At 48.4% G+C, this 27,466-nt stretch overlaps 1 protein-coding gene across 9 annotated transcripts; it reads right to left on the bottom strand.

Moving 5' to 3' along the window:
* Positions 1–608: 608 nt before the first annotated feature.
* On the bottom strand, positions 609–27,466 carry SLC24A1 (solute carrier family 24 member 1). Of its 9 annotated transcripts, none has more exons than XM_025884620.2 (10): positions 25,562–27,466; positions 14,301–14,358; positions 12,854–12,964; positions 9,100–9,180; positions 7,921–8,015; positions 4,311–4,467; positions 3,730–4,112; positions 2,899–2,988; positions 1,883–2,049; positions 609–858 (listed from the first exon to the last, which is right to left on the bottom strand). In XM_025884620.2, exons 1-10 carry the CDS (start codon positions 27,464–27,466, stop codon positions 609–611), a joined length of 3,297 nt encoding a protein of 1,098 aa, XP_025740405.1. The 9 variants fall into 9 exon arrangements, with proteins under 9 accessions (XP_025740405.1, XP_073733314.1, XP_073733313.1 ...); XM_073877213.1 differs by having other exon boundaries at positions 3,730–4,467; positions 12,854–12,974; positions 14,305–14,358; positions 25,562–26,826; positions 26,875–27,466; XM_073877212.1 differs by having other exon boundaries at positions 3,730–4,467.

The raw sequence follows: 27,466 nt of genomic DNA, 5'->3' as shown, positions 1-27,466 counted from the left end.
CTGGTACACATTTTACTGGACTATGATGTGTAATGATAATTGATTCCTGTTATACTTTTTTTTTTCCTATAGTCTTAGTTCTGTAAACCCACCAATAACTGGACCTGTAATGTTTATAAACCTGATTTAAAAAAAAAAAAAAACATGTTTTAAACAGGAAAAGAGGGGACAGCAAATTGCAGCGTGTGCTTGGGCCAGGGGCCAGGGGGTGCAGTGCAGACCACACCTGCATCTTTGGATCAGCAGCCCTTCAGGAATGATCAGGGACTGTGAGCATGGGTGACTGCACCTGCCCTCACCCCCAAGTTCTCTCTCAGAAAACCCTCTAGCTTCAGAGGTCCTTCCTACTGGCCTCCACACGATAGCTGCCAACATCAGTCAGGGGTAGGAACTCTATCCCTCCAGAGGTGAGATTCTTAATCCACAACGAGCTGCTGGTGTTTCCAAAGATAATGTTCAGTCCCAGATGACATTCCCATTAGAGGTTGTTGGCCACTCCGGTCACTCTCCTGGACCATGTTCATTCTTTCATTAATGTAACAACAAGTGCAGTAGCTTCTGGCATGGTTTTCTGATCCATGTCCATTATGAGCAACAGTGACTCTGACTCAGACAGATACAGGACAGGAAATGATTCGATCTTCTAACATCACGCTGATTATCAGGAATACAAAGTAAAGGAGGAACATTGTGAAGCCCAGGATCTTGTTCATTCTCCATTTGCACGATGCAATCGAAGAGATCACAAACAAGAGCATGAGAAAAAGCAAAACAATTGCACAAAACAAGCCATTGCTGCTGACTGGAACAGGCTGTAATTTATTGATGAAAGAGAAGAGCAACCAAGGGACAGGCAGGCTGCAAGATTGAAGAAACAATGTGAATATTCTTAATTTATAATATAATAATCCTACATACATATAATAATCCCACATACATAAACAGTATTTTACAATTTATAAAGCACTTATTTTTATACACACACACACACACACACACACACACACAAAGCCTATGAAATAGAACAGAACATATTAGCCCCATTTCACAGATGAGGAAACTTAAGTTCAGGGAAGTTGAAATTACATGCCCAAGGACTCACAGCTAATAACTAGAAGACCCTAGATTAAAACTGAAATTTTCTGGATCCAGGTGGGGTTTTTTTCTCCATAATTCGTGACGTGCCTATGAGGAACCCAGATGGATTGATGTTTGACTCTCTAATCTCACAATTTTTATGTAAGTCCTATCTCAGGCTAACATGTCTTTAAATTCTTCAATGATCAGGGCTATCCTGTGCTCCACACCCCCCCACCATACGCACACACATACACAAATTCAAATTAAAGAAACCAAAGCCACTACCCAAATCTGGGATACGCCTGCGGAAATGAAAATAGCCCAGAGGTTCTGCTCTGACAAGTTGGGAGGAGGGGGTGAGAGAAGGGGTACAGGAGGATGCTGCATTTGCTTGTTTAGACAAAATGCTTTTAGAGCCTCAGAGCTGGCAGGAGCCCAAATGTAAAGGAGCAGAGATATCAGGAAGTGAGACTGAGTCACTGCTCCCTCCAACCCCACTTCCACCACCTTAGAGGTCAGTGAGCAGAGCATTTGACTGTATTTGGTAATGAATCTGGTGGACTTTGTTTTTCAATTCATCTATAAATTCTACTCAGTTACATTTCAAGCAGCATTTTTGCCCTATTATCCCATCTGGCTGTGACGAATGAAGGGAGGACACTTTGCTGCCTCGTAGACACTAATAATATAAATGCCCTTTTAGTCCATGTATAAATAATGAAGCAGAAAACCAGCAAACAGAGCCAACACAGTGTTTTCCAGTCATACTTGATATGCCTTGGAAAGCAACTTTGCCACTCACCCCACGGTGATATCAAATATATTACTGCCCACAGAGCTTGACACAGCCATGTCTCCCAGGCCTTTCCGAGCAACAATCACACTGGTGATGAGGTCGGGAATGGACGTGCCTGCCGCTAGGATCGTCAAGCCCATTATCTCTTCAGAAATCCCTACTGTTTCACCAACCTGGTAAAAAGTTACAGTGATAAGAAACCATGGCAACAGCAAGGGGAAAAAATCTGAGGCTCTTCAAAGCACCAACCACATGCTATTTTGTACAAACCCAACCCCTTTCCACAGAGCTCAGCACACTCCTTTAGCCTGGGAGAGATGAGCCACACAGAGGAAGAGCAGAGCCCCTACTCCAGGCTTCAGGGAATGACGCAGCTCTTGTCTAAATTGGACAAGTCTATCTTTAATACCACCTCTCACTGTCATTCCAACTACAACACCTCCACCTTCCCAAAAGAACTGCCCCTCCAAAGATTTGTTCATGTCATGTTTCCATTTCCAGAACCACGGACGCCTGCTATGTGCCAGGAACTAAGTTAGAGGCCAGAGATAGAAGTATGAGCCCACAACACTGACCCTACTCCCAGCCTAGTGAAAGAGAAAAACTTGTAACCAGCAATCCCAGGCAGAACAGAAAAGCCATGGACACTCAGAGGAAGACTGACTAAATGCCCGAAAGAAGGCAAAACTGAGCTTGCTCTCATGAGTGTGCACAACGTCACCAGGTGGAGGGGAGCGGGGCATGCGTGACAGAGAAAGCTCAGAATAAGGCTAATAAGCAACGGTCAGCTGGGTCAGACTGTGAAGGGCCTTCTATGTCAGGCTGCAGCATGACTATAAGACAAGACCCACACTTGAAAATACTATACTCACTGAAATGAAAAGTCAACTTTTGAGCCTTTACAAACAATGTAGAAACTACAAATTCACTTGAGCCTCACCATTGCCTGGGTACTGGACATTCACCCTGAAGGAAAAAAAAGTGTCCCTGGGACCCGCTGATGCAGGATTTAGTTCACTCACCTGGTGAGCCCACCATACCATGAGGTATGAGAACATGGCTATCCACATGATGGATCCCAGAAAGGTGAGAACAAAAAACTTCTTAGACTCCTGTTTGCAAGTTTGAAAAGGAAGAGAAATAAGTTGCAGAGGCTAAAGGTCTTTGACCCTTCCGAGGGAGCCCCAGAATCAGTGACAGGACCTGCTAGGGGAGTGATGGAGAGGGTCTGGAGATGGGTCAGCTGAGATCTGGATCTCCAGTGAAGACCCGGAGGAGGCTGGGGAAGGAAGGAGTTGGCGGCCCGCAGGGAGTCCGGCCAGCAGGGCATTCAGCAGTCACCAAACTGAAGAGAACTATTTGCTTGCCCTAGAATCAGACTGGTCTAGGTGTTTGGTGTGGTATCTACAACCTCCTGCTGCTCTACGCACCTCGGGACCTCGAGGTAGAGTATGGATGGCCTTTGGGTAGAGCATGTTAGTCAGAGCTTTCCCTATAAATGAGAATGCTGGGGAGAAATAATACTTTCCCCCTATGTTTTCAGAATATCGCTGTGACATATGGAGGGGCGGGGGGGAGCTTGGCATTATTCCCATATTAAAATCAAGAAACTGACAATAGGAGTTGAGGTACTAGTTCACACGCTTATAGTGATGGAAATAAGCACATTTTAGGGCCTCCCACGCCTACCGGGACGTCCCCCTAGGCATGTGGTCCCTTCTGGAGCTGCAAGGTGCATCCTGGATAGTCTCTGGTTGAGCCCTGCCAAGCCAGCTTGCCCCGTCCTCTCACCTCTTGTGTGAGAGTGCCTAGAGACTCCACAGCCTCCCTGGGGCACAGCTGGCCACACTCACCAGCCTCCGGACGTCGGGCACGGTCAGCCACAGTGGGAACACAATGGGCAGGAGGAACAGGTAAATGGCCTGCTTCTGCCTGGTCTTGGGCCACTCCAGGGACAAAGGCTCCTCATTTGCCGCCTCGTCTTCCTCCTCCTCCTCTTCCTCCTCCTCCTCCTCGTCTTCCTCCTCATCTTCCTCCTCGTCTTCATCTTCACTTCCACCTCCTTCACCTCCCCCTTCACCATCTCTACTTTTCTCATCACTTTTGGCTTCACCCTGACTTTCAGCACTGAGTTCCTGCTCTTCATTTTCGCCCTCATCAGCTTTCATTTCACCATCTTCTGCTTGGAGCTCACCTCCACCTTCATCAGTTACTTTTCCTTCTGCTAGGAGTTCATCTTCACTATCATATTCATCCGCGCCTTTTCCTTCTTCGATTTCACCTTCAGGTTCACCTTCTCCTCCTTCCACTTCGATTTCACTTTCATGTTCACCTTCTCCTTCTGCTTCGATTTCACCTTCATGTTCACTTTCTCCTCCTTCTGCTTCGATTTCACCTTCATGTTCACTTTCTCCTCCTTCTGCTTCGATTTYACCTTCATGTTCACCTCCTTCTCCTTCTGCTTCAATTTCACCTTCACCTTCCAGTTGAGTTTCATCTCCACCTTGTTGTCCGTTTTCACCTCTATCAGGAGTTTCAGCCTCTTCACCTATCACTTCACCCGTGCTCTCAGCTCCAGCCACATCTCCTTCCTGCAATCCAAAGGCAACAGATAGTGTGTAATAACTGATCTGCTTGTTTTCCTTCCCAGTTCGTCCCCATTTTTGTTGTTGTTGTTCTCAGAATGGATCTAAAAACTTGAATATGAGGAGAAAACTAGTACGGTCATTCAGCAAAATTCCCTTCCCAACATTCCCACCTGGTGGTTGTCCTGTCTTTATTTGATCATTTTCAGGGATGGAAAACTCACCACCTCAGGTGGCTTCTGCATCTTGACAACTCTGATTAAAGTCCAGATTTATAACAAGGTTCTACCCTGTGTATAGGTTGGCTCTTTGGAGCCACACAGAACAAAGCTAATCACTCTTCCACAAAACAGCTTTTCTCCCTGAGTTAGAGATTCCCAGGTCCTTCCATCTTTCCATGCTATGGCCTGGAGACTCCTCCCCATGTTGGTGAACTCACTCTAGTGAAGTTTATACCCCACGAGGAAGCTTCAAAAACTGAACACAGAACACCACACAGAGTGGAATAGGACTATCACCTCCCTTTCTTAGATACCTGCTTCCATTAATGTTGCCTAATATGGCACATCTTTTGGTGGCTACATTGCTGCGTCTACTAAAACTCCTAAATTATCATATTACCTTATATGTATAAAATGATGATGATAACACCTACTTTCTGGGGGTTTCTATGTGCCAGGCACTATGCTAAGTGGCTTAAATAATAGTAGCACTTAGTGTGTCTCATGAGTCAATTAATTTATGATATAGACAGAATTAAGCCCATCTAACAGATGGAGAAACTAGGGTACAGAGTAGTTAAATAACCTGCCCATTGTTCACACAGTTAGTAAGCGATAAAATTGGGCCTTGTAATATGGATAGTCCAACTCTCAGCCTCTTAACCACCAACCTACCCTGCTTTGCAATTGCCAAGACTGAATGAGATCTTTGGTTCTCAAAGCTGGGTAGCTTGGGGAGCTTAGTAGAAATACAATTTGCAAAATAAATTAATAAAATCAAAGAAATACAGATGTCTGAGCCCCACCTGGACCAACTGAATTAGAATCTCTGTGATGAGAAGCCAGGAATCTATTCTAATGTACTCACAAGGGGTCCTAATACATCTGCTTGCAGACCAGTGTTTGGGCACCAGGGACTGACTCCATATGTAATCTAAAAGCCACTGATTGTGAGTGTCCACAGATTAGGAACCCAACTATCCTATAACAACATGCCTGGCCAGTCCCTTGAGCAAATGACCTGGGCTGTGTGCCCATGGAGTATGTCCTCATCTATAACAAATTTCATGACACAGGCAACCTCCAAGGGATGCTCAGTGAGTCTCAACTCCGCTGCATATTAAAATCACCTGGAGGCGGGCGCCTGGGTGGCTCAGTTGGTTAAGCCACTGCCTTCGGCTCAGGTCATGATCCTGGAGTCCCGGGATCGAGTCCCGCATCGGGCTCCCTGCTCGGCAGGGAGTCTGCTTCTCCCTCTGACCCTCTCCCCTCTCATGTGCTCTCTCTCTCTCTCTCTCATTCTTTCTCTCAAATAAATAAATAAATAAATAAAATCTTTAAAAAAAAAAATAAAATCACCTGGAGGCTTTAAAAATATTCATGCCCAAGGATCCACCCCAGATACTCTAACTTAATTGGTTGAGGGTGAGGTCTGGGCATTGATTAAAGTTCCTCAAATTATTCTATATGCAACCCGAGTTGTAAACCCCCGATGTAGTAGTCAATAATTAATATTCATGAGGCCTGTGCTTTGAATTGGAAACAATGAGCAGATTTTAGTCTGAAATAATTCCTGCCCTCCCTCCCCCAACCCCATCGGGAGAGAAGGCTTCCTGGAGGAGATGACAAGTCATTTAAATCCATAGGTATGGGAGTGTCCGCCCAGCCTGCACCCTTTTCTCTGAGAACTGTCACACCTAACACCCTCTGAACGGGTGGCTCTTTTTTTTTCCATGTTGGAGTCAAAGCACCCCGCCACTTCCTGCCACAGCTGATTGGACACAGGCTGGATCCCTGACCTGGGACCTAGCTTGAAGAGATTCTCTCTCTCCTGAGACTGGGAGCCAGTCATTGGTTGATCCCCCTGTGGACTGAAGGCCCCTTGTCAGGGTTTAGGGCTGTGTGTGCCCATAAGAAAGCAAAGGAAGCCAGGCTGCCAGACGAAGCTGGGTGATAAAGCCTGCACACAGAGAAAGGGACCTAAGGGAGAGCAAGACAGAGAGTGAGAAGCCACTAGGGTCACAGATGTCTGCTCAGGCCTAGGTGCAGTTCTTTGTGAGACTGATCTTGCCCTGGGATTCCAGGAGGTACCTCTGCACCCTCTTAGTCCCTTTCGCTTGAGCTGGCTGTAATGGTAGGGCTACTCAGGACATTCATGACACCATCAAGATGTCTTAGACACTAAACCCAAAGTTGCTGGCTTAAGGATGAGATATAATTGTGTCAAGCAGAAAAAAACAGGGATGGAACTTGTAAACTAAATGTTTCTTTACTGTCATTACTCAACCCTTACTGAGCACAGTTGTGCATGCGGGCATTGCATCTCTGTGGGAGAGACAGACAGCTCAGACGTGCATCCTGCCCTCAGGAACCTCACCACCTAGTAGGAGAACAAGGGAGACTCCGAAATAGAGCATGGGGAAGGCAGTGATAGGAGCCCTGAGACAGGGACTGAGTACAATGGGCATTCATTCATCATAGAGAGGGTGGGGGGATCAGGGAAGCTCGATGGCCACGGGGGCATGAAGAGTGGCCTGGAGAGGTGGGTGAGAGGGGCATGAAGGCAGAGGGGAAAGGGAATCCTGAAGGGGAGGAAACCAAGGCCTGGAGGTAGAAAAACATGGAGACAAGGAGCCCAGTTTGGCTGGAGCGTGGTGGAAGAAGAGGCTGTGTGGCCGTTAAGACAGCGGCGGCAGGACTCCGGAAGCCCTGTAGACAACCCTCAGGGGTTCCAAGGCATGGATCCAGCAACCCTCCCTGCTGCATGGCTTATTGCCCCCTAGTTTCTGACAGACCCCCCGACAGTTACTCCTTTAAAAAAAAAAAAAAGATTTTATTTATGTGTTTGAGAGGGAGAGAGAGCACAAGTGGGGGGAGGGTCAGAGGGAGAAGCAGACTCCCCGCTGAGCAGGGAGCCCGATGCGGGACTTGACCCCGGGACTCCAGGAACGTGACGCTTAACGACTGAGCCACCCAGGCGCCCCCTGAGAGTGACTCCTTATGTTTTTACAGCATGTGACAGTTGACAACACATATATAGTATGTCACTCATACTGAGGTGTTAATGTGAATTAACTGGCCCCATGAGGTACGTGATCTTCACAGAAAGGGCCATGCTTACCTCAGAGGAATGAACCTCAAACAGCATTTCAGACCTTCAAGAAGGAAGGATTTGGGGCCAGCAAGTCCCTCCCTGGGCCTCTTAAATTTCCCCACCTAGGAAGAGGCTGGTGCCTACCTGACGGCCGGGGTCTTCCTTCTCCTGATCCCCCTTGACATCTGGAGCGGGGGCTGGGGGGGCTGTGACCGCAGGAAGCTGGGCTGGCTCCTCCTCTTTAAGGGATAAACACGGAATAGGTCAGAAAAGTGTGCCAGGTTCCGAGGGCGGCTGCCAGAGGCTAGTGTGAGGGGCTCATCGCCCTTGTCCACCTCAGCTTCTCAGAAAGTTTGGGGAATTTCTTGTCGAAAGGAAAAGTAACGTGTTGTGATATGAGCTGCTATTGCCCCGTCCACAGAGACAGCTGCGGATAAGAGCACAATTGGGAGTGGCCATCCTTGCTCCCCCTCTACTCCCAAGCATTTCATCCTATGAGCAGCTTGGGCAACAGGGACCAGGAAGACAGCAAAGCCCCTGCCCTCAAGGTCTGACCCTTCCCCCCACCACCTCCATGGAAAGGGTCCTGGTGACTTCAAAGACAGCAGCTTGGACGCCTTGAAATAGTATTGCAGGGAAGGGACACTCGGAAAGCCCGGAACGCCGGGTTTAGGAAGAGGCTCTCTCACTTCTTGGCTCTGCGGCTTTAGGTAAGTCACTCGACCTCTCAGCTGGGGTTTCCCTGTCTGTAGAATGGGGAGAATGGCTACTGCTCTCCCTCCCTCCAAGGGATGCTGAGTGTGTTAGGCAGGCCTGGTGTGCTGTGCAGCACCCACAGGCCAGTAGCTCTCTCACTCCCTCCACCCCAGCTGCCACAGGGATGCTGCACTTCTGTATCACTGGACCCCTGGTGTCCTTCCCTCCTGGGGTTGCTGGTCTCAGACCAATCCCTAACAGCACTGTCCTTGTGTAGAAGTGACAGGAAGAAGAAATAGAGGCCAATAGAGTCTCCTCCGGGACAAGATGTAGTAAAAAAGAAGAGGGACTTCAAGCACACACACACACACACACACACACACACACACCCCGGGGTGGCCAGCCTGCCCCATCAGAGCAGAGTGTGCAGGGAGCTGTCCAGGGCCTCCCTCAGGCCAGCAACCCCGGCAAAAAGGGAGGACACTGGAAGGAGGAGGCCGGCATGTGGCACCAGATCATCGCTCCAGCTCACTGGCTCCGAGAGGCCAGGAAACAGGCCCCAGCCCCTGGCCAACAGGAGGGAGGAAGGTGGCAGGAGGAAACCCAGCGGTCTCGTCATCTTCTCACCTTCTGGTTTGTTCTCTGCGTTAGCGTGAGGCTTGGCTTTGGCCTCCTGACTCAAGCTCTCCGTGTCTTTGGAGGGGCGGGCTGCAAATGAGAAAGGGAACACATCTTACCCGGGACCCTGCAGTTAGGCTGGTCAGCACAGCAGCTGGAACAGCTGAAGTGGGTGGGAGGAGGCTGGCCTGGGAGTTGTGGTCTGGATGCTGGTCCTACTAGGCTTGTTCATGCTGCGCATTTCCCAAACTTTCACCTTAAATCCCCTGCATCATTACTAACTGGTTGTGACCTTAGGCAAGTCACTTCCTCTCTCTAAACCTATTTCCTTTCTGGTAAAATGACATGGTTGGACTCAGAGGCAACAAATAGGATTTATTTCCTTCATGAGTTCAAGTGATGGCTGTTGGAGCACTAGATTGAGGAGGATTCTGACCCAAGGTTGGTAGGAGGAGGTGCCATGACTGATCAGTGATGTCTGCAATGAGCAGGGAATGGACAAAAAATGGCAGGGAGATATTTTTGCCATCCGTGAATTAGATTATCTGTTTGGTCCTTAGCAGCTCACTTTCTATGAATCTACCAGAAGCTCTGCTGTATAGCTCCAGGAGCACTACCCGTGGCCGTGTTTGTGAGACCTCCTTCTCTGGCCAGAAAGGGGAAATAGCTGACCACCAAGCTCCCTGCCCCACCCTTTCTGACCCCAGGTACCTGGAGCCCAAGCAGGTACACAAAGTGTACACACTTTGCCAGAAGCCTACAGAGCACTGTGTACACAATAGAGCTGCTCTGACAGTGAAGCAAGAAAAATGAGGAGGGCAATCTCTTTCAAAACGTGCTTTACGTGGTAATTCAAGGTGGAGGCACAGAGACTAAGGTGCAGGGGCCCATCAGGGTCCTCCCCAAGGCCATGTGGCCCCGGAGGGTGAGGACAATGGCACAAGTGACAAAACAACGTGGGCCGTGTGGAATGTATTCTGGAGCCCAGGCTGGCTCTCCCCTGTGAGCACTGGGTGACCTTGGGAAGCCTGCATACCCTCTCTAAGGCTTCGTGTCCCCCTCTAAAAAGGCAACGTCGTGATACGCACAGAGCACTGATGTGGGGGTCCATGAGACAAAATAAATAAGAATGCTTTAACTGGTACAATTAAGTCTTGCTAGGTTAGCTGGGATTCTGGAGCCAGAATAGCGGGTTTGAATCCTAGTGCGGCCACTTGCTAGCCAAGGACCTAGCCCACTGATTCCTTAACCTCTCTGTACCTCAGATTCTTCATCTGTAAAATCTTACAGGGTTGTTAAAGGAATAAATAAATTTATCCATGAATGTGCTTAAAACAGGGCCTGGCACCTAGAAAGCACTACATAAGCATTCGCTACAACGAGGGTGAAGTGAGTGCCTGAGAGCAGCTGTCCCACCCAGGAAGCAACTCTGAAGGGGCCCAGCACTCCAGAGGGTTCGAGTCAAAAGGGACCCTGGAGATCCTCTGGTTTCTGACACAGACAGACTGAGAAGGTGCAACGCAGAAAACTGCGGGGACCAAACGCTGCCTGGGTCCAGGATGGGCAAGAAATATAAACAGGCCTGGAATTTCCTCCTTTCGGCCTGTCTCCTAAACTCTCAGAGTTGGTTCAGCTGCAGCCGCTTCTGGCAAGAGGCTCCATCCTGCAGAGCCACCCCTTGGGCAGGTGAGGCCCTTCAAAGTGTCCCGGTGGGCCAGCCCCACAGGTCCGAGTCAGGGCCCAGAGCCGAGAGGTCCAGAAGCGGGCCCTCCACTGCCTCCTTCATCCACACAACTTCAGTGCCCCCTTGGCACGGATGGAGCATTGCAGTCCTCTGTGGAGCAACACAGAGTTGCTGTTATCACAGGAGAGTTCCGCGGCTTCCAGGGCTGGCACTGAGACCATCGGCTAACTCTGGGTCAGAGGGGCTGGCAAGGAAAACCAAGTCCCCCTGTTTCCTTCGGACCCCTCCTCGCACACCCTAACTTCTCACTTCCCACACCACTGAGGAAAGCAGGTCAGCTGCAGGGCCTCTTTCTGGTCCCCTCTCCTCTCTCTCATGCACACACACACATCCAAGTGAAATCACCATAAAAGGCATAGGGTCCTGGAGAAAAGCCCTTTCACAGGGCAGGGGCGAGTTCAGACCACACATAGACTCTGTGAAAAGAGCCAGAACACCTGGAAAGGGTGGAAACATCTGGAGAACCATTTGGAACCAGCAGATGGAAACACAAACGTGTGTCTGGAAAGTCTTGGGAACAAAGGCCTTTGTCACTGCTCAGCAAGGTCCCAGTGCCTCCTGGATGGGGCCTCGGGGTGTAGAATCAGAGTTGGCCTCTCTGAGCAGGACTTCATCTCAGAGCCCAGAGCGTATCAGCAGGCACTGGCCACAGGGTCCTTTCTATGGCTGCCACATGTGCCCACGATGTACGAAACCCGCTTGTCCTCCTGGGACTGGGACTGTCGCTGGCTCACCCAGCGCTCATTTCCTCACATGGCCTCTCTACTCTCAGCGCAGCTGGATCATCTCCTACTTAGTATCAATCTCCTCTGACCTGGGCCTGGCCCGGCCATCACATAATCCTGTTAGGACAAGTAGGTCAGCTGCTGGTCACAGAAGTGGCCCAGGCAGGGGGGCCTGTGGTCCCATTCAGGGGAAGATCTTTATCTTCTGGACTTTGCCAACCCAGGGACGGAGTTTCCTTCAATGCCCCAGGCCAGGCATGCCCCCAGCACCGATCACCCACAGGCTGCTGGGTGCTGCAAACTCCACTCTCAAAACTCCAGGGGCACCGATACTTGGGGGTGGCCTCCTCTCTCAATGTCTGCCGAGGCTCAACTGAGGATTTTCGGAGGAAGACTTGATCATCTCGTCTTTGTCTCTGCTTTTCCCAGTCCAATACCCTTTTAAATACCCAACAACCCAATACTGTATCTGCAGGGCCTGAGGAAATTTCTGAGCCCCCCACCCCACCCCAAGTTTTGTCCCTGAGCCAGAAAGGTAAGTCCGGGTGCTTCCTGATGCTCACGAGTCAGTCTCTCGTGTCATATTCAGCTCAGCCCTCTGGGGAAGGGGGCCAGAAGGCAGGACTTGGTAAGACGGATGGTGAGAAGCTCAGCTACTCCCATCACTCGTCAAGTTAGACATCAGGCTCCACTTCACTTTGGCCCCCTACCAACCCAGAAGTGGTCCTGGCAGCTCCTTTGGGGTTCCTGGCTGGAGAGGGGTTTAGCAGTTTTCGTAGGACTCCAGAGCTCAACACAGAGCACAGGGAGGTACCACTCAGAGCTTCTGGGCTGTGGGGCCCTATAGGAGGTACCCCCAGCAGTGGCCCTGGCCAGTCAGCCTGCACCAAACTGCCTGGCTGGAGATGCTGTGGGATACTGGAGCCAACTTGTGGGTGGTGGGTTTCGTAGGGAAGTCACTGAGGGCAACCCCAACATAGACCAGAGCAGGGCACACGGCACTCACGGCCTTGTTAACTACAGGTGACCTCTTTTTACAGGAGGGGACCCGGAGACAAGGAAGTCATGGGATGTGGATACGTAGGGACCTTAGCTCCTGTCGAGTCCTGTGTCTTCTCTCTGCCCTGTCTCCCAGACTCTTGACCCCACACCCCAACTCTCCTCTGCTCCCGATTCCCCACCCTGCCATCGTCCTCCCCACTGCCTCCTAGTTTTGCAGGCCCCCGTTTCTGTCCAGCTGCAGGAGGGAAGGAGTAGACAGGAGACCACGCAGGTCTGGGGAGGCCTTGCTTACCTTCTCTCAGAGGGTCCAGGCTGTGGATCATGAGCTGGTAGATGGGGCCGCGGATGATGCTGTTGTGCAGAGAGGCCGGGCTGCTCGCTCGGGTCAGCATTGCAGGGAGCACTGCTGGGAGCTGAGCAGGGGAGAGCCACACAGGCCTCAGTGGGCCCCTGCCCAAGCCAGGGGAAGAGCCACACGAGGGCCTCACCAACCCTGCTCCCCTCCCTTGGAAGTCAGAACAAAGCACAGGAGCCTCGTCCTGGCCTCCCGTCTCCTTTCACCCCCATCAGCAGTGTTACACTGCTTTCTCTCTCAGCCTCCCCCACTCTTCCATGACTGGCTAATTCTACATGCGGAATAATCCCCCCAAGGTCTCAACAGGGAGCAGACAATGTGTACGAAGCATGACACATTAACTAGGGTTTGTCCTTCCCTGAAAATACACTCTCACAGAAACACACACTCACCCACACACCACACACACAGACCCACTGTGCATGGGCACACTTAACGGCCCACAAAGCGTCATCATGCTTTATCATTGCCCCAGCCCCGGATAAGCAAGGCTGTGATCCCCTTCTACAGAAAAGGAAATGAAAACTGAACGGGGCTAGGTACCTTATCCAAGGTAAATGAAAGACTCAAAACTAGCACTCAGGACTTTGGATTCCCAGTTCCCTTCCTTTTTTTCCTACCCACAGATGCTTCAAGAGACCTTCATAGGCACACACATACTCACATCTATATGTGCAGATACCCAGATGTGACACACATAGAAATATCATCTGATTTACAAAAGGAACATCCAAGACAGACCAACACTGGCTCAGTCCCTCCCTCCCTCCCCCAACCCCCATCCCCCATCCCTCTGGAGCTGAACTCTTCTGCCATCTGTTGGCTGTGGTAACACAGTACTTCACAACAGGCCTAGGGGTTTTCTTTGGATGAGGAAGATGTCGTTCAGGCCCCAGCCTCTCCTAAGGTTCCCATAGTTCTTCCCAAATATCCCACCGGCAAAAGGCAGCTAAGATACAGTTTTTCAGAAACCTCAGTCCCCCCTACTCCCAGTGCCCCTGCTATGCTTCTCTTATTTCTGAAGCATTCCAAAGCCACAGGTAATTAGGCTTTTAGATCAATTCTAAAAGTCGAGGCTTGAATTCGGCTACTCCACAGTCATTTTACAGATGCGAAAGCTCACATAGCAAGTTAGTGGCAGAGCAAGCAGTGGCATCCTGGAGTTAGCTCCCAAAGAAGCACCTCTTCCAAGGCCACCTTGGAGGCAACAGTCCCTCTGGCAAAGGAGCTGGCTCCTTCACTGGCTCATCCTGGGAGCACTCCCAGGAGCTTCCCAAGCCTGAACCCGGCCCAGGATCCCCAACATCAAGGCCACAGTGCCTCAGGGCTATGGCTGTCCTCCGAGACCCCGCAGTGTCCCTGCTGAGCCGACTCCACATGGCACCCACCTTTAGCTTCTCGTTTTCCTGTAGCTCATCCACCGCAGCCGCTCCATTGCCTGGCTGCAAACAGGGACAGGAATCACAGGATGTTTGGAGAGACCCTTATTCTCCCTCTCTACCTCCCTCTCTCTCCGGGGAACCCTCAGGTGGGAACACAGAAACACACCCAAAGATAACCTGCTCTCGGGCGCCGGGGTGGCTCAGTCAGTTAAGCGGCTGCCTCCGGCTCAGGTCCTGGTCCCAGGGTTCTGGGATCAAGCCCCGCATCACATCGGGCTCCCTGCTCGGCGGGAAGCCTGCTTCTCCCTCTCCCACTCCCCCTGCTTGTGCTCCCGCTCTCGCCGCGTCTGTCTCTGTCGAACAAATAAATAAAATCTTGGAAAAAAAAAAAAGATAACCTGCTCTCAGAAGATGTTTTACCACGTCCAAACCCCAGCCTGGCCTTTCACGGTCTGGCTTCCCTCTACACACCATAGGCCCAGTCAAACGTGTCCACTGTCTACAGTCCAGGAACCCGTCTTTCAGTCCCTCAAAGGCACCATCCTCTTTACCCCCTGTGAAACCCTCATCCTGGGGCCCCTCCTCTCACGCTTGGCACCCTCCTTCCCTCACTCCCCATATTTCAGGTGTCCATTTACACGTCACCTTCCTCTGGGGAGCTAAGGTGTTGTCTCATTCTCTTTTATAGATTCCTGTTCTTTTCCTCCATAGCGCTTTCCTCAATTCATTTGTGTGTTAACAAACATTGCTAACATTGTTAACAAACATACCCATAAATTAACTGCCCCCTAGCATCTTGAAGGCAGATTGCCTACTTCATTTGCCACTGTGTGTCCAGCACAAAAACACTCCTGGGCACTTCACAAGATTCAATAAACATTTGTTGAATGAGGCATGAATGAACTGTCCTCTGACTGTCCCCAATCCATTCCAACTGCTGGACCCTTGTTCACGACTCTTCCCTCGGCTTAAAATGCCTTCTCCATTCCTCTATGTCTACCAATTTTTCAGAAAATTCAGGGTGAATTCTTCTATAAAGCTTTCCTGAATGACCCCTTCTACTCCCACACCCTCACTCCAGCTCTCTATGATACCTCTCTCCTCAAAAGCTGTGTAACAACAGTGAGCACATTTTTTTGTTACCAAAACTTGGCTCTATGATCGAGTAAGCACTCAGGTCCTGGGGAAAGCTGCAGGGCAGCCAGCTGGGAAATGAGACAGCCCTAGAAAAATCTAAGATGAAGAATCATTAAACCCACAGTACTTATTGTCTGGACCACTAGCCTTCAACCTTGCGTTTACTGCTTTATAGTGCCATTTGAACTTTTAAAAGAATCATTTTTTAACTTTTGACCTATGTCAGTTGTCTACCCAGCTAGACGCGATTTTTTTTTGAACTTTCGATACAGTCATCTCTGTTCCCTTAACCTGCAGCACATTTCTTGTACATAGTAGGTGCTCACTAAAGGCGAGCTGAACGAGTAGCTATTCCTAAGTAGCTTCTAGTGCTATCTTCAGGCAACATGGTCACCAATAGTTGCCCCCCAAAACTGTCTTCACCTCCCCACTCTGGCCTCTATGGCCAGAACTAGAACTGGACGTTCTATACTCTGTCTCTGTTTCAACTCAGAAAATAAAGAAAAATAGTGCCTGAGACAGGGCTCCTCATCCTCCCATCCACCCAATTTGTTCATTCATTCAGTTCTTACTTCCCCAAGCACCTGCCGTTTATAGGTCAGTGTGCTAGTGCTGTCAGGATACAGAGATGTTGCGGACACGGGTTCTATGTCCAGAAAGGAACTGGAACCAATGCTGACAAAGCAGAACGTGGTTCAAGAAATGAGAAGCGTAGATGAGGGTGTAGTGGTGGGAGAGACAAGAAGGCTTCCTGAAGTAGGTAGAATTTGAGTAAGCTTTGAAGGTTGGGGGAGGTTTGAATGCTGGACGCAGATTGCTGAATGAATTAAATAAACAGATGTATGAACCAATGAATATGCAAATGAATGAAATAGAGCAGAAATAACCCATCTGCATATGAAGGGAACACTGCTGTTTTTCTGAACAAATCCCCCGACTCTTTCATGACACACGGGTAAGTTTACTGGTATACTGGAGGCTATGGCACCAATCCCTGCTGGTCCAGCCATCTTACGTTTATCATGTCCAACCTTCACCCATTGAGTTTCTGGAGGCAAAAAACTGTGAGGAGCCAGGCTGCCCTTTGGGGTAGCTAGTTCTGTCCACAGAGGGGCAGGAGAGATTGACTTTTGCCCCACGATGCACATGCCCAATGATTTTTCTGCTATCAGATGTACTCAAGCCAAAATATTTCTCTGTGAGTTCATCATTCTTTGCACCCATCAGTATCTTCTGAGTTCAGCATGTACTTCTAATTTTCTGAAGCCCTTCACATTCGGTTTCTCATCCAAGACTACTAACTCCATGAAGCAGACGAGGTTAGTAGTATTGTTACTGCTCTTGGATAGATGAGAAAACAGATGCAGAAAGCGTGTGCCACTTGCCCACACTCGTCAGAACTCTGGTCTCCTGACCCCCATTAGATGTTGCTGTTGTCGTTGTTTACTAACTCACATTTCTTGTCCCAAGCATAAATAAGGTAATGAGGTAAAATCTCTATTCCCTAGTGGCTCTGTTTCAAATTATTGACATTTTAGGTAAATGGACATGAATGTTCATCTCCATTTAGATGTGGATGATGGGTCTATTATGGGTAGCAGTCCCAGCAAGTAAGTGCTTTCAGAATATGCCCTTAATACAAACACATTTCACAGCCACCTCTGACCCCAATCCATTGCCCCTCCTCTTTCTTCAGCCTCATCACCCCACCTTCTCCTTCTCCACATGAAAATTAGCAAAGGGGCTGAGGAAACCAAAGAGGATGTCTTCCTGCCAGCCAAAGCCCCCAGCACCTGTGATGTATCTTGCTGAGGTTGAGCAGTGGGATCCCTTGTAGCCGTTCATGGGAACCTGTGATGGCAAATATGGCAGTCCCTCAGGGGGCTCCTCCTCCTGACTTCCAGGTTCTATCTCCCATTGATGTAGCAGTTAATCACTGACCTCTCCCCTTCTAGACCATCCATGACACATTTCCTGAACCACACATTTTAGTGTGTGATTTTTTTTAACATTCATTTAACAAATATTTACTGAATCCCTGGTCTGAGTCCTGCCTTCACCCAGGTTATACTCTAGCAGGGGACTCTTCACACTAGCCCTTTCCTGAGTACAGTCTTGCACTCTGATCCACTCATTCGCCTAAGCTGGAAACCCAGAAGTCTACCTGAATTCCTCCCTCTCCTTCACAGCCCACATCCAATTAGCTGTCAGACCTAGTTTCTTTCTTTCTTTCTTTTTTTAGATTTTTATTTATTTATTATACAGAGAGAGAGAGACAATGACAGCAGGAACACAAGCAGGGGGAGTGGGAGAGGGAGGCAGAAGCAGGTTCCCCCGAGCAGGGAGCCTGACGCGGGGCTCGATCCCAGGACCCCAGGATCATGACCCGAGCCGAAGGCAGACGCCCAATGACTGAGCCACCCAGGCGCCCCAGACCTAGTTTCTAAAAGTCCTCAAATTTCACCTCATCTCTCCATTCTCCCGCCTACAGTCCTGCAAAACCCCCCTGACTCCTGATTATTCCTCTTCTAGTTCATTCTCCATCCCTCAGCCAGAGTGATTTTCTAAACAAAGCACAAATCATGTCCCTCCCCCACACCCTAGGGGCTTACTATCCTCACAAGGGAGTCCAGACTCCTTAGCTGAGCACCTATCAGCCTCCTCGTACCTCAGTCCAGCACTGTCCAAGAGAAATAGGATGCAAGTCACACACATAATTTTAACTATTTTAGTAGCCACATTTTCTAACGTAAAAGAAACACGTGAAATTAGTTTGAATAATATACTTTAACCCAATATACTAAAAATATTATAATTCAACATATAATTAATATAAAAATATCAATGAGCTATTTTGCCCTTTTTTTTTCCATACGAAGCCTTTGAAACCCAGTGTATATTTTATACTTACAGCATATCTCAGTTCAGATTATCCCCATTTCAAGAGTTGAGTAGCTCCATGTAGGTAGTGGTCACCATACTGGACAGTGCAGCTATGATCTCATGGTGTCTCATTCCCTTGGCCTCTCCACAAGCCCAGGAGAATTCTTACCCCTTCTTCAGTCAGCCACCCCCTGCTTGTCCTTCAAGATTCTGCTAAACATCGCCTCCCAGAGGAAGCCTTCCCTGACTCTCTGGTCTGCTGAGATGTCCACTCTCTGCAGTACTAAATCCCTTAGCGCTTTCCTACACCATTACACATCAATTTCATTTATCTGTCTTCCCCACTGAGGAGGATTTACCATGGAGCCGGTGAAGCTTAATTTCCAAGGCCCATGTCTCCCCTACATAAACACTTTCCAAGACCTTGTATTTGATTTTTGTACCAATAGTTTTATATTCTTTTTCATAAAGAGTGTCAGGCCCCACAAAATCTGGATCAACTCCCACTCTGCTAGACTGAGCTCATCAAGGACTTGGGACTGTGCCTTTTTTCTCATTGTAACCCCAGACCCTACACGGGCCTCATATAAAGAGATTCAAGAAATGTTTGCTGAATGAATGAACATTGGAGTTCTTTAGGGCACAAACCTAGGGCCTCCCCCTCCGACCCCCACTCTCTCTCTCTCAACCGGTCATCGATTTTAATTATCACACATTGTCAGTGATTCACAAATTTCTATTTCTAGCCCAGACCTTGATTCTGAGCTTCAGGCCCATGTGGGCAATTGCCTCCTAAACATATCCACCTGGAGGGGACATAGGCACCCACACTCATCATTCCTGAGTGGAGAGTCTTGAGTTTTCCTAAACCTGTTCTTCCTTGGGTCTTCCCTTTTTCACTGGGTGGGACCACCATCTACCCTGCTGCTCAAGCCAAAAACCTGGCAGCATCCTTGACTTCTCTTGCTGTCTCACCCTCACATCCACTTCATCACCAGTCCAGATGATTCTGCCTTCAAAACGTCTCTCAAAGATATACCTGCTGGATGCCCACAACAGCCTCCTAACTGGACTCCCTGTTTTTACCCTTGCACACCTACAGTTCCTTCTCTACACAGCAATTAGGAGCGACCTTTTGAATATGGCTCTTCCTCACTTCCTTCCCTGCTGAGCTTCAGTTAAAATCCAAACTCCGTATTTGACCCATAGGGCCCCACAAGCCACCTCTCCAGCATTACCTTGTCCCACTGTTCCCTTACTCACTGACCATACTGGCCTCCAATTCTTTATTCTAATGCACTGAGCTCCTTCCGGGCTCGGAGCCTTTGCAAATGCTGTTTCTTCTTCCAGAATTCTTACCCATGGAGCACGGGGTGGTTTCTCTTCTCATTCTGCCGATCTCTATTTGGACCTTTCTCCCTCCAAGAGGCTTCTCCTGCTCTCCCTTGCTAAAGGGGGCCTACCACCTCCAGTCCCTCTCCACCATATGCACGCTTATTTCCTTCACAGCACTTGTCACTCTCTGAAATTATCTTTTTACTTATTTAGCATCCATATGCCCACTCCCCCACACTAAATAAGGTTAGTTTTATATTTCCAACTTATTCAGGGGGCAGAGCATCTAGAAATCATGCTGTTATTTGTAGAACACCATCAATATCTAATTTCATATTTAATCCCATCATATACACTATGAGAAAATATTACTGTGTGGCATGAATGCATGTAAAATCTCAATTACAGGTACACATGCATCCATGGAAACAACAAGCTATTGGACCAGGCATGGTCAGGTGTTTGAGTTTTTCTGTTCATATTCATTTGTTTCTTATTCATTCATTTTGTCATCTGCTAGCACCAACTAACAGGTGAACACTAAAAAAAAATGTTATGAGGAAAAAAAACCCTAAAATTGAGAATTCTACTCTTATCATCTTTTTCTGACAACTGGGAGGAAGCTAACTATCCAAGGGATTAAAGGAGGGAACCCTGGGGCACCTGGCTGGCTCAGTTGTTAGAGCATGCAACTCTTGATCTCAGGGTTGTGAGTTCAAGCCCCATGATGGGTGAAGGGCCTATCTAAAAAAATAAAAATAAAATTAAAATGTGTGAATATTACCAAGAAAGAAAGAAAGAAAGAAAGAAAGAGAGAGAGAAAGAAAGAAAGAAAGAAAGAAAAAGTTGAGAACCCTTCAGCCAAGGCTAGGAGGGGCTCTTTGGGAGCTTAGTGGATTCCCTGCAGCCTAGCATGAGTGGGGTCCACAGATGCTGGAGAGGCCTTCCTGTTCACAGGGCTTCCTGTCCACAGCCCTGCTGTCTCCACAGTAGGTAGCTGGCTATATAGGCCACTGATAGAAGCCCTTGGAATAAATGTCAACCCTGACTAGAAAGGGAAGGACTGGCCCCCTTAGGAGGCACCTGGTTTGTCTGCTTGGAGGGTCATGATGGTTGGTTTAATTAAAAAAAAACCTTGCTGGGGAAAAACAAAACAAAAAACAGACAAACCAAAAACAGCCCCCAATGCATATGAGGAAAGAATGGCAGACTTTTCTCCAGAGTTTCACATTCTGAAGTATTCTTGAGGGCATGATGTGGATAGGGACCCAAAAGGATCCAAAATAGGCTTGTTCCCCTCCCCCCTTGGATCCCTTTTTACCACTGGTGCCCCTCTGACCATATTGCCAATCAGCATCTCATGCAGATGGCTGGTCTTTCTAGCTAAGCTGGGAGCTCTCTCTATAAAGAAAGGCCTGTGGTGCTTCAACCACAGATAGATAAAGCTTTTTAAGCCAGGCCAGTGCATCAGCTTTGCTGTTTGTTGACTTTCTGTGATTATGCATGGTCAAGACAAGTCAGATATTTATCATTTGGGGCTACAATAAATACACTGAGAGTTGTATAGTTTATATTCAGGTATACTTTATATGCAGGTATAAAGTTTCAGAGCAAGTCAATAATAGGGGTCATAGAAGACATCCCAAACCAATACATGCCAGTTTGACCAATGTTATCTAAAATAGCTTAGCTTTGATTTTTTTTTCAGCCAGTGTCAAAAGAGAGACTCTAAAATTGTTACTATGTGTCCATGTCTGATGCTACACCATTTTATTTTTTCTAGAAATGCTCTTAAGTGAATTCTGATTAGAATCATTTCCGCCCCCCCCAAAAAAAACCTTTATCCCAATTCTAGGTTGTCAGAGCAGAATAAAAAGTAAAGTGAAAGGCCCTCCAGCTCAGAAACTCTACAGATATCAGTTGGGTAAATATTCAGGAAGAAAATGAATCATTCTCTGCTGCTCTCATCCCCAAGTTGTTCAGATAGAAGACCTACAAGGATGTTGTACTTGGGGGGCGCCTGGGTGGCTCAGTCATTAAGTGTCTGCCTTCGGCTCAGGTCGTGATCCCAGGGTCCTGGGATCGAGTCCCACATCGGGCTCCCTGCTCCGTGGGAAGCCTGCTTCTCCCTCTCCCACTCCCCCTGCTTGTGTTCCCTCTCTCACTGTCTCTCTCTCTCTGTCAAATAAATAAATAAAATCTTAAAAAAAAAAAAAAAGGATGTTGTACTTGGGAAAACAGCATGTGGCCGCTCCTGTCTGTTGGTGTATTGTCTGTGGTGCCTTTCATGCTACAACAACAGAGCTGAGTTGTGACAGAGACTGCATGGCCTGCAAAGCCTGAACTATTCACTGTCTGGCCCTTTACCGTAGAAGTCTGCCAACCCCTACGTGAGATCATCGTCCCACTCCCTTCATAGATAAGCAACCTAAGGTAGGAAAGTAAAGTGACTTCGTAGCACTTTGTATAGGGTTTGTTCTATTGCAGTTACTCTTGTCTGTGCCCGTCCCTTCTACTGGAAGGGACACAATCTTTTCCCCACACTGCTTTTCATTTAAGCACTTACTGATAAAGGTTTGTTGAATTGCACTGACTTGCCCAGAGCAACAGGGGCAGTTTGCAGTGGAGCCCCTGAACTGTTAGGGTTTCCTGAGGAAACTGAACCACATACTTGTGCACCTCCTGCTGGAGACGAGAGCCCAGGCTCACCTCTTTGGGAGACACAAAGAGCGTTTCCCCAAGCAGTGGCAATGATGAGCCTGATGCTGTAGCTACCCCTCCACACCTCACCCCAGGCTGGCAACAGAGGAAGGGAGAGGCCCAGATGTCTTTCCTGTTCCTGTTTCTCTCCAGAGGGAGCTGGCTCACACTGTCCTCCATCTCTCTTCCTGCTGCTTAGACTTCTCGAGCACCCGTGGCTCTGACCTCGCCTCCCCAGCCTCCCTCCCTGGTTCCTACCACTCGGTCTGGTTATGCCCCACTTCTCTCTGACTTCTTCACTTCAGAGCATGGCTGATTGAATAAGCCGCTTCCCAGGCCCCCTGCTTTCCTGGGGTGATGCTCAAAGAGGGGAACCATTAATCAAGGAGAGGTGTGAATCAGTACATCAACAGGAGTGAGAGAGTAAGGCACGTTTATTTTCATGTTAAAGTGAAACAGTTTACAGGGGTGAGGACACACTCTTGCACAAACTGCAAAAATGAATGCCAACACAGTTTACTAGATCAACAATTGGATTTCCAGAGAATTGTTTCATGAATTCAAAACTGAATGGCTTGCTCTCAGTCTATCAGTGAAGTGCAGGACAATCTATCTCTCCTTGACCAGATCATAGGTGGTGGCCAGCAAAACACAGACATAAAGATACAAGCAAAGACAGTTCTCTCTCTCTCTCTCTCCATCTCTCCCTCTCTCTCTCTGGCTTTTAGACACCGGAGGTGAAATCCAAATCCAGATATTTTAAAAACCATTTCAAAATAGCCACAGTTCTTATTATTTGGACTAATTTTTAGTAAGGAGTTGTTAATGCTGGAAAGTACTAACTATAGGTTTTTTCTTTTATTAAAGATTTTATTTATTTATTTGTGAGAGAGAGAGAGAGAGCACGCACAAGCAGGGGGAGTGGCAGGCAGAGACAGAAGCAGACTCCCCACTGAGCAGAGAGCCCGATGCGGGGCTTGACCCCAGGACCCTGGGACCATGACCTGAGCCGAAGGCAGACACCTGACCAAGGGAGCCACCCCAGTGTCCCTTAAAGATTTTATTTTTAAGCAATCTCTACACCAGACATGGGGCTCAAACTGACAACCCCAAGATCAAGAGTCACATGCTCCACTGACTGAGCCAGCCAGGCACCCCTAGATTTTTAATTTTAAATAAATACAGATTGACTTTCAAGTATAGCCAGTAATTCAACCTCTTTGGTTTTTTTTTTTCAATAACACTGTTAATTAAAATTCATACTGGATTTGTTTCAGCAAATAAGAACAGAATTGTGATCGGCACCACTCTCACTGGTTGGCCAAGAGCTGCTACTAATGCCCTAGAAGAGTCTCTTAAGTAGGTTATAAATTCTCCTTTGAAATCATGATTATGCTTCACTTGTTTCACAAGCTCTGCTTTGATGGTCTGGTCCTCGCAAAATGGAAAATTTAGAATTTGTAGAGTTTAAATAAAAACAGAATTACTGATAATGACCGGGAGGCACATCAGAGGCATTTTGAAAATTGCTGGCCTGATGTACACCAAGGCATTAGATGCTTTTCTCAGAGGAGAGTGCCAGGCTTCATGGCGACCCTCAGCAAGGCCCTGAGGACTTCATTTGGAGGGAGGCCCTTCTTTCTTCATATTAAATGATGTAATGCTCTGAGCCTCCCTTTCTTTTTGAAGCTTCTGGCTTCAAGGAGCAGTAGGCTGACAGGAAATAGCACTGAATGGGGAATTCGGATACTGGGTTCCCATTCTGGTTCTGATACCTGCTGGCTGTATAACCTTGCATAGGACATTTCTTCTTTGGTGGCCATCTGCAAATATGGCAGGTGGTGCTCAGTTGACCAGACCAGACAAATAACCACTGTGTAGGGCCAGCTAGAACGAAACTCACTTGGACGATGATCGTTAAACAGGACCTTTTGGTGACTAGTTGGATTCTGTCATTTCTGCCAGAGAAGGGAAGGGAGGGACCCATCCAAGGTCACACTGTCAGTTAGAGGCGGAATCAGATTAGAACCCAGATTTCCTGACTTCTACTTCTATGCTCCAGCGAGAATACCACATCATCTCAAAAATCCGAAAGGAAGTACATTTCATCTCTCTTGCATCATATATCTCCCAGACACGCTGCTGAATTTGGTCTCCATCCTGCCCACTCATCAAAACCGCTCTGGATTAAGTAGCTAAGTCCTTCCATTCTTTGCGTGCAAAATTCTGCCCACACCAGTGGCTTCTCTGAGACATGAAAGAGGCAGGCTGAGAGCCAACCTTTGCCCGAACCCACCCTTTAGAAGCAGGAAAGAAACAGAGTCTGTGTTCCCTAGGGTACCTCACTTTGGAGTCAAGGAACAAAAACTTTGAGATGAATTTTCAGAGATCACTTCCCCACTTTAATCTTATCTTGAGGGTTATTGAGCCATGCAATGAACTTAGAAGGAAGGTCCCTCACAGGGGCAGAGATATTCTTAAAAAAGAATTCTGTAGCCAAGAGAAAACCTCAGGGTTGGAGTTCTGATATCTGGCCTCCACTCGACAAGAGAGAGGGTCCTGCACCCAAGGCTAGCTTGTCAGCGGATGAGTGGAGCTCTCATCTCCAATATATCAAAATATATATCAAAATATAATATATATTGGATATATCCAACATATCAAAATCAAAACAAAGACAAAAAACTTCCACCTTGTCAGACCCCATCCAAGCCACTAGCTCCAAATCTGGAATGTGAACAAACAGGATTAAATGAGAGAGAAGGTGCTAGATGAACCCTAAACACCATGCACATGGAAGAGATTATCATTTTTCCCTGCCTGATAACTCCTTGGATGTTCTCCAAAGCCCAGCTCAAATGTTACTTCCAAACACCCAGTGAGACCAACCCAAGTTCAAATCTTGGCTCCACTGCCTATTTGCTGTGTGACCTTGAACAGTGCTTTAAATTCACTAGGCCTCAGTTTCTTCCACTGCCAATGGTGGATCGTAATAATAACCGTTGGATGGTTGGGAGCTGAGCCAAGGTCACTCTTGCCAAGCACCTGGCAAAGAATAGGACTTTAAATGTTGAATGAATAGCAAAGGGAAGCAGAGCACCCATCTCTTGAGGTCTGACCCAGCAATTTCCATTCTACAGTCACTGGTCTCTCCTCTCATCTTTTTACCCCAAAGGGGCTACAGAAATTTGAGCCAGCCTGTCCTTACCTTGCTGAGGTCCCCTAGGGCCATGACCTTGGCCACTGGCCTCCTGCTGAGCTGCTCCTTCACCCAGACCTCGAGCTGCTTATTCCACTTCATGGTGAACACATATAAAGCATAGGCCAGCAGTAGCAGCAGGCTTTCCCACCAGGTAATGAGGCTGTCCAGGAAGAAGAGAATGAGCATTATCAGGTCAAGGATGTAGAAAGAGACATCACGGAATAAGGGCCACCATGTGAGATTGAGGATCTCCCGGGAGAAGAGGGCACAGGTGCCGATGACAAAGAGGATGTTGAACACAGCAGAGCCCACGATGGTACCAATGCCCACATTGCTGTGAGAGATGAAGACACCAATGAGGGAGGTGAAGAGCTCAGGGGCAGAGCCTCCAGCAGCCATGAAGGTGGCACCTGCCACATCATCTGAGATCTGCAGTTTCTCTGTGATGACACCCAGGGCTGGGACAAAGTACTCGTCACACACGATGGCCAAGGCCACAAACACGTACATCATGCCAAAGATGTGCAGGACCACCCAGCCCTGTCGCCGCTCCTCTATGCTGAACAAGTCTGGGGGGTACTCTGCCTTGGAGTGAAGGTCTGGCCAGCCAGGAGGCAGCGCTGAGGGATTGGAACTAGGTGCCTCTGGGATCATAGCTGTTGTCAGGCTGGGGGAGGGAGCAGGGGGCACCGCTGGGGCTGGCTCCACAAACACACAGTGACGGACCTGGATGGCTGGATTTGCCCTGACCTTGGAGGGTGATGAGGGCCTGGGTACCATGGAAGATTTCTTTGCCAGCCCCCGGAAGGTGGCGGAGGACATTCCGTTGGTTGACACACTGGTTCCAGATAAGGGATTACTAATACTCCAAGTAGCGGTAGAGGTTTTGGTTTCTGTTAGGCCACTGCCTGCTGTGGTGGTGCGTATTGTCACTTGCCCCTCAGAGATGGCTGTGGTGTGCTCCAGGCCCATTCCCAGGGGCATTGTCAGCTTGTTCTTTCCCACTAACCTCCAGGGCTTAGTCAATCTGTTATTGTCCACTCTTCTGGGGGTAGTCAGGGTGTTCTCTTCCGTCATACTCCTTGGAGAAGTCAAGATGTTTGTTTCTATGTCATTTATCAGGAAAGTTGGCGTTTTATTAATTATTCCCTTGAGAGTAGTTGGGGTGGTTTCCTCTACTATTCTCTTAGAAGGGTTGGTCTCCAATATTTTGGTGGTTGTCATAGTTTCACTCTCTTTCACTGTTGTTCTGGGGGTGATCCCATGGCTCTCTGTCATTGTCATGAGTGTGGATGGGACATAAGTGCTTACTAGTCTACCAAGTGGAGATGGGGTGTATTTCATCACCTTTCTCCCAGCCTGAGTTGGGTGAGAGCTCTGCATTTCTACCCTGGCTGATGTTGTTGGGGTATGATTCTTTACCGTTGGCCTGCTTGAAGTTGGGGTGTAGTGATTCAGTACTCTACTGGGTGTGATTGTGGTGTCTTCCTTCATTCTTTCTGTGTCTGCAGCTGTTAGGCTGTGGTTATTCTTGGGTATTGTTGGAGTGATGTTGGCTGTCCTTCTGGGTGGATTGGGGGTATTCTCCATTGTTATGCCAGGTGTTGCCTCACCCCTGCCCACTGTAGTTTGGGGCACCCGTGTGTCACCCGCCATTTCAGAGCTAGCTCTTGGAGGGTCACTGCTCACCATCATCATATTGTTGTTAGGGAGGTCACGGCTGGCCAGTTTTACAGGGTGTTGGGAGGAGACTGCTGCCCACAATGAGGGGAGGCCCCGGGGGCTCCTCAGGTGCTGGTAGGTGGAACCGATGATCAACATTCCCAACAGGAAGAAGAGGCGATTCCAATGAAGCCGCTTTGGCCGGAGTAACCGCCTCTCCCGTGTTCCCATTCTGATCAATTTCCCCAT

Source organism: Callorhinus ursinus, unplaced genomic scaffold, assembly GCF_003265705.2.
Source record: "Callorhinus ursinus isolate GAN/ISIS: 27379988/994484 unplaced genomic scaffold, GSC_fseal_2.0 scaffold25, whole genome shotgun sequence".
NCBI classification, from domain to species: domain Eukaryota; kingdom Metazoa; phylum Chordata; class Mammalia; order Carnivora; family Otariidae; genus Callorhinus; species Callorhinus ursinus.
Note: the sequence above shows the minus strand (reverse complement) of the source record. Positions and strands in the feature narration are given on the sequence as shown.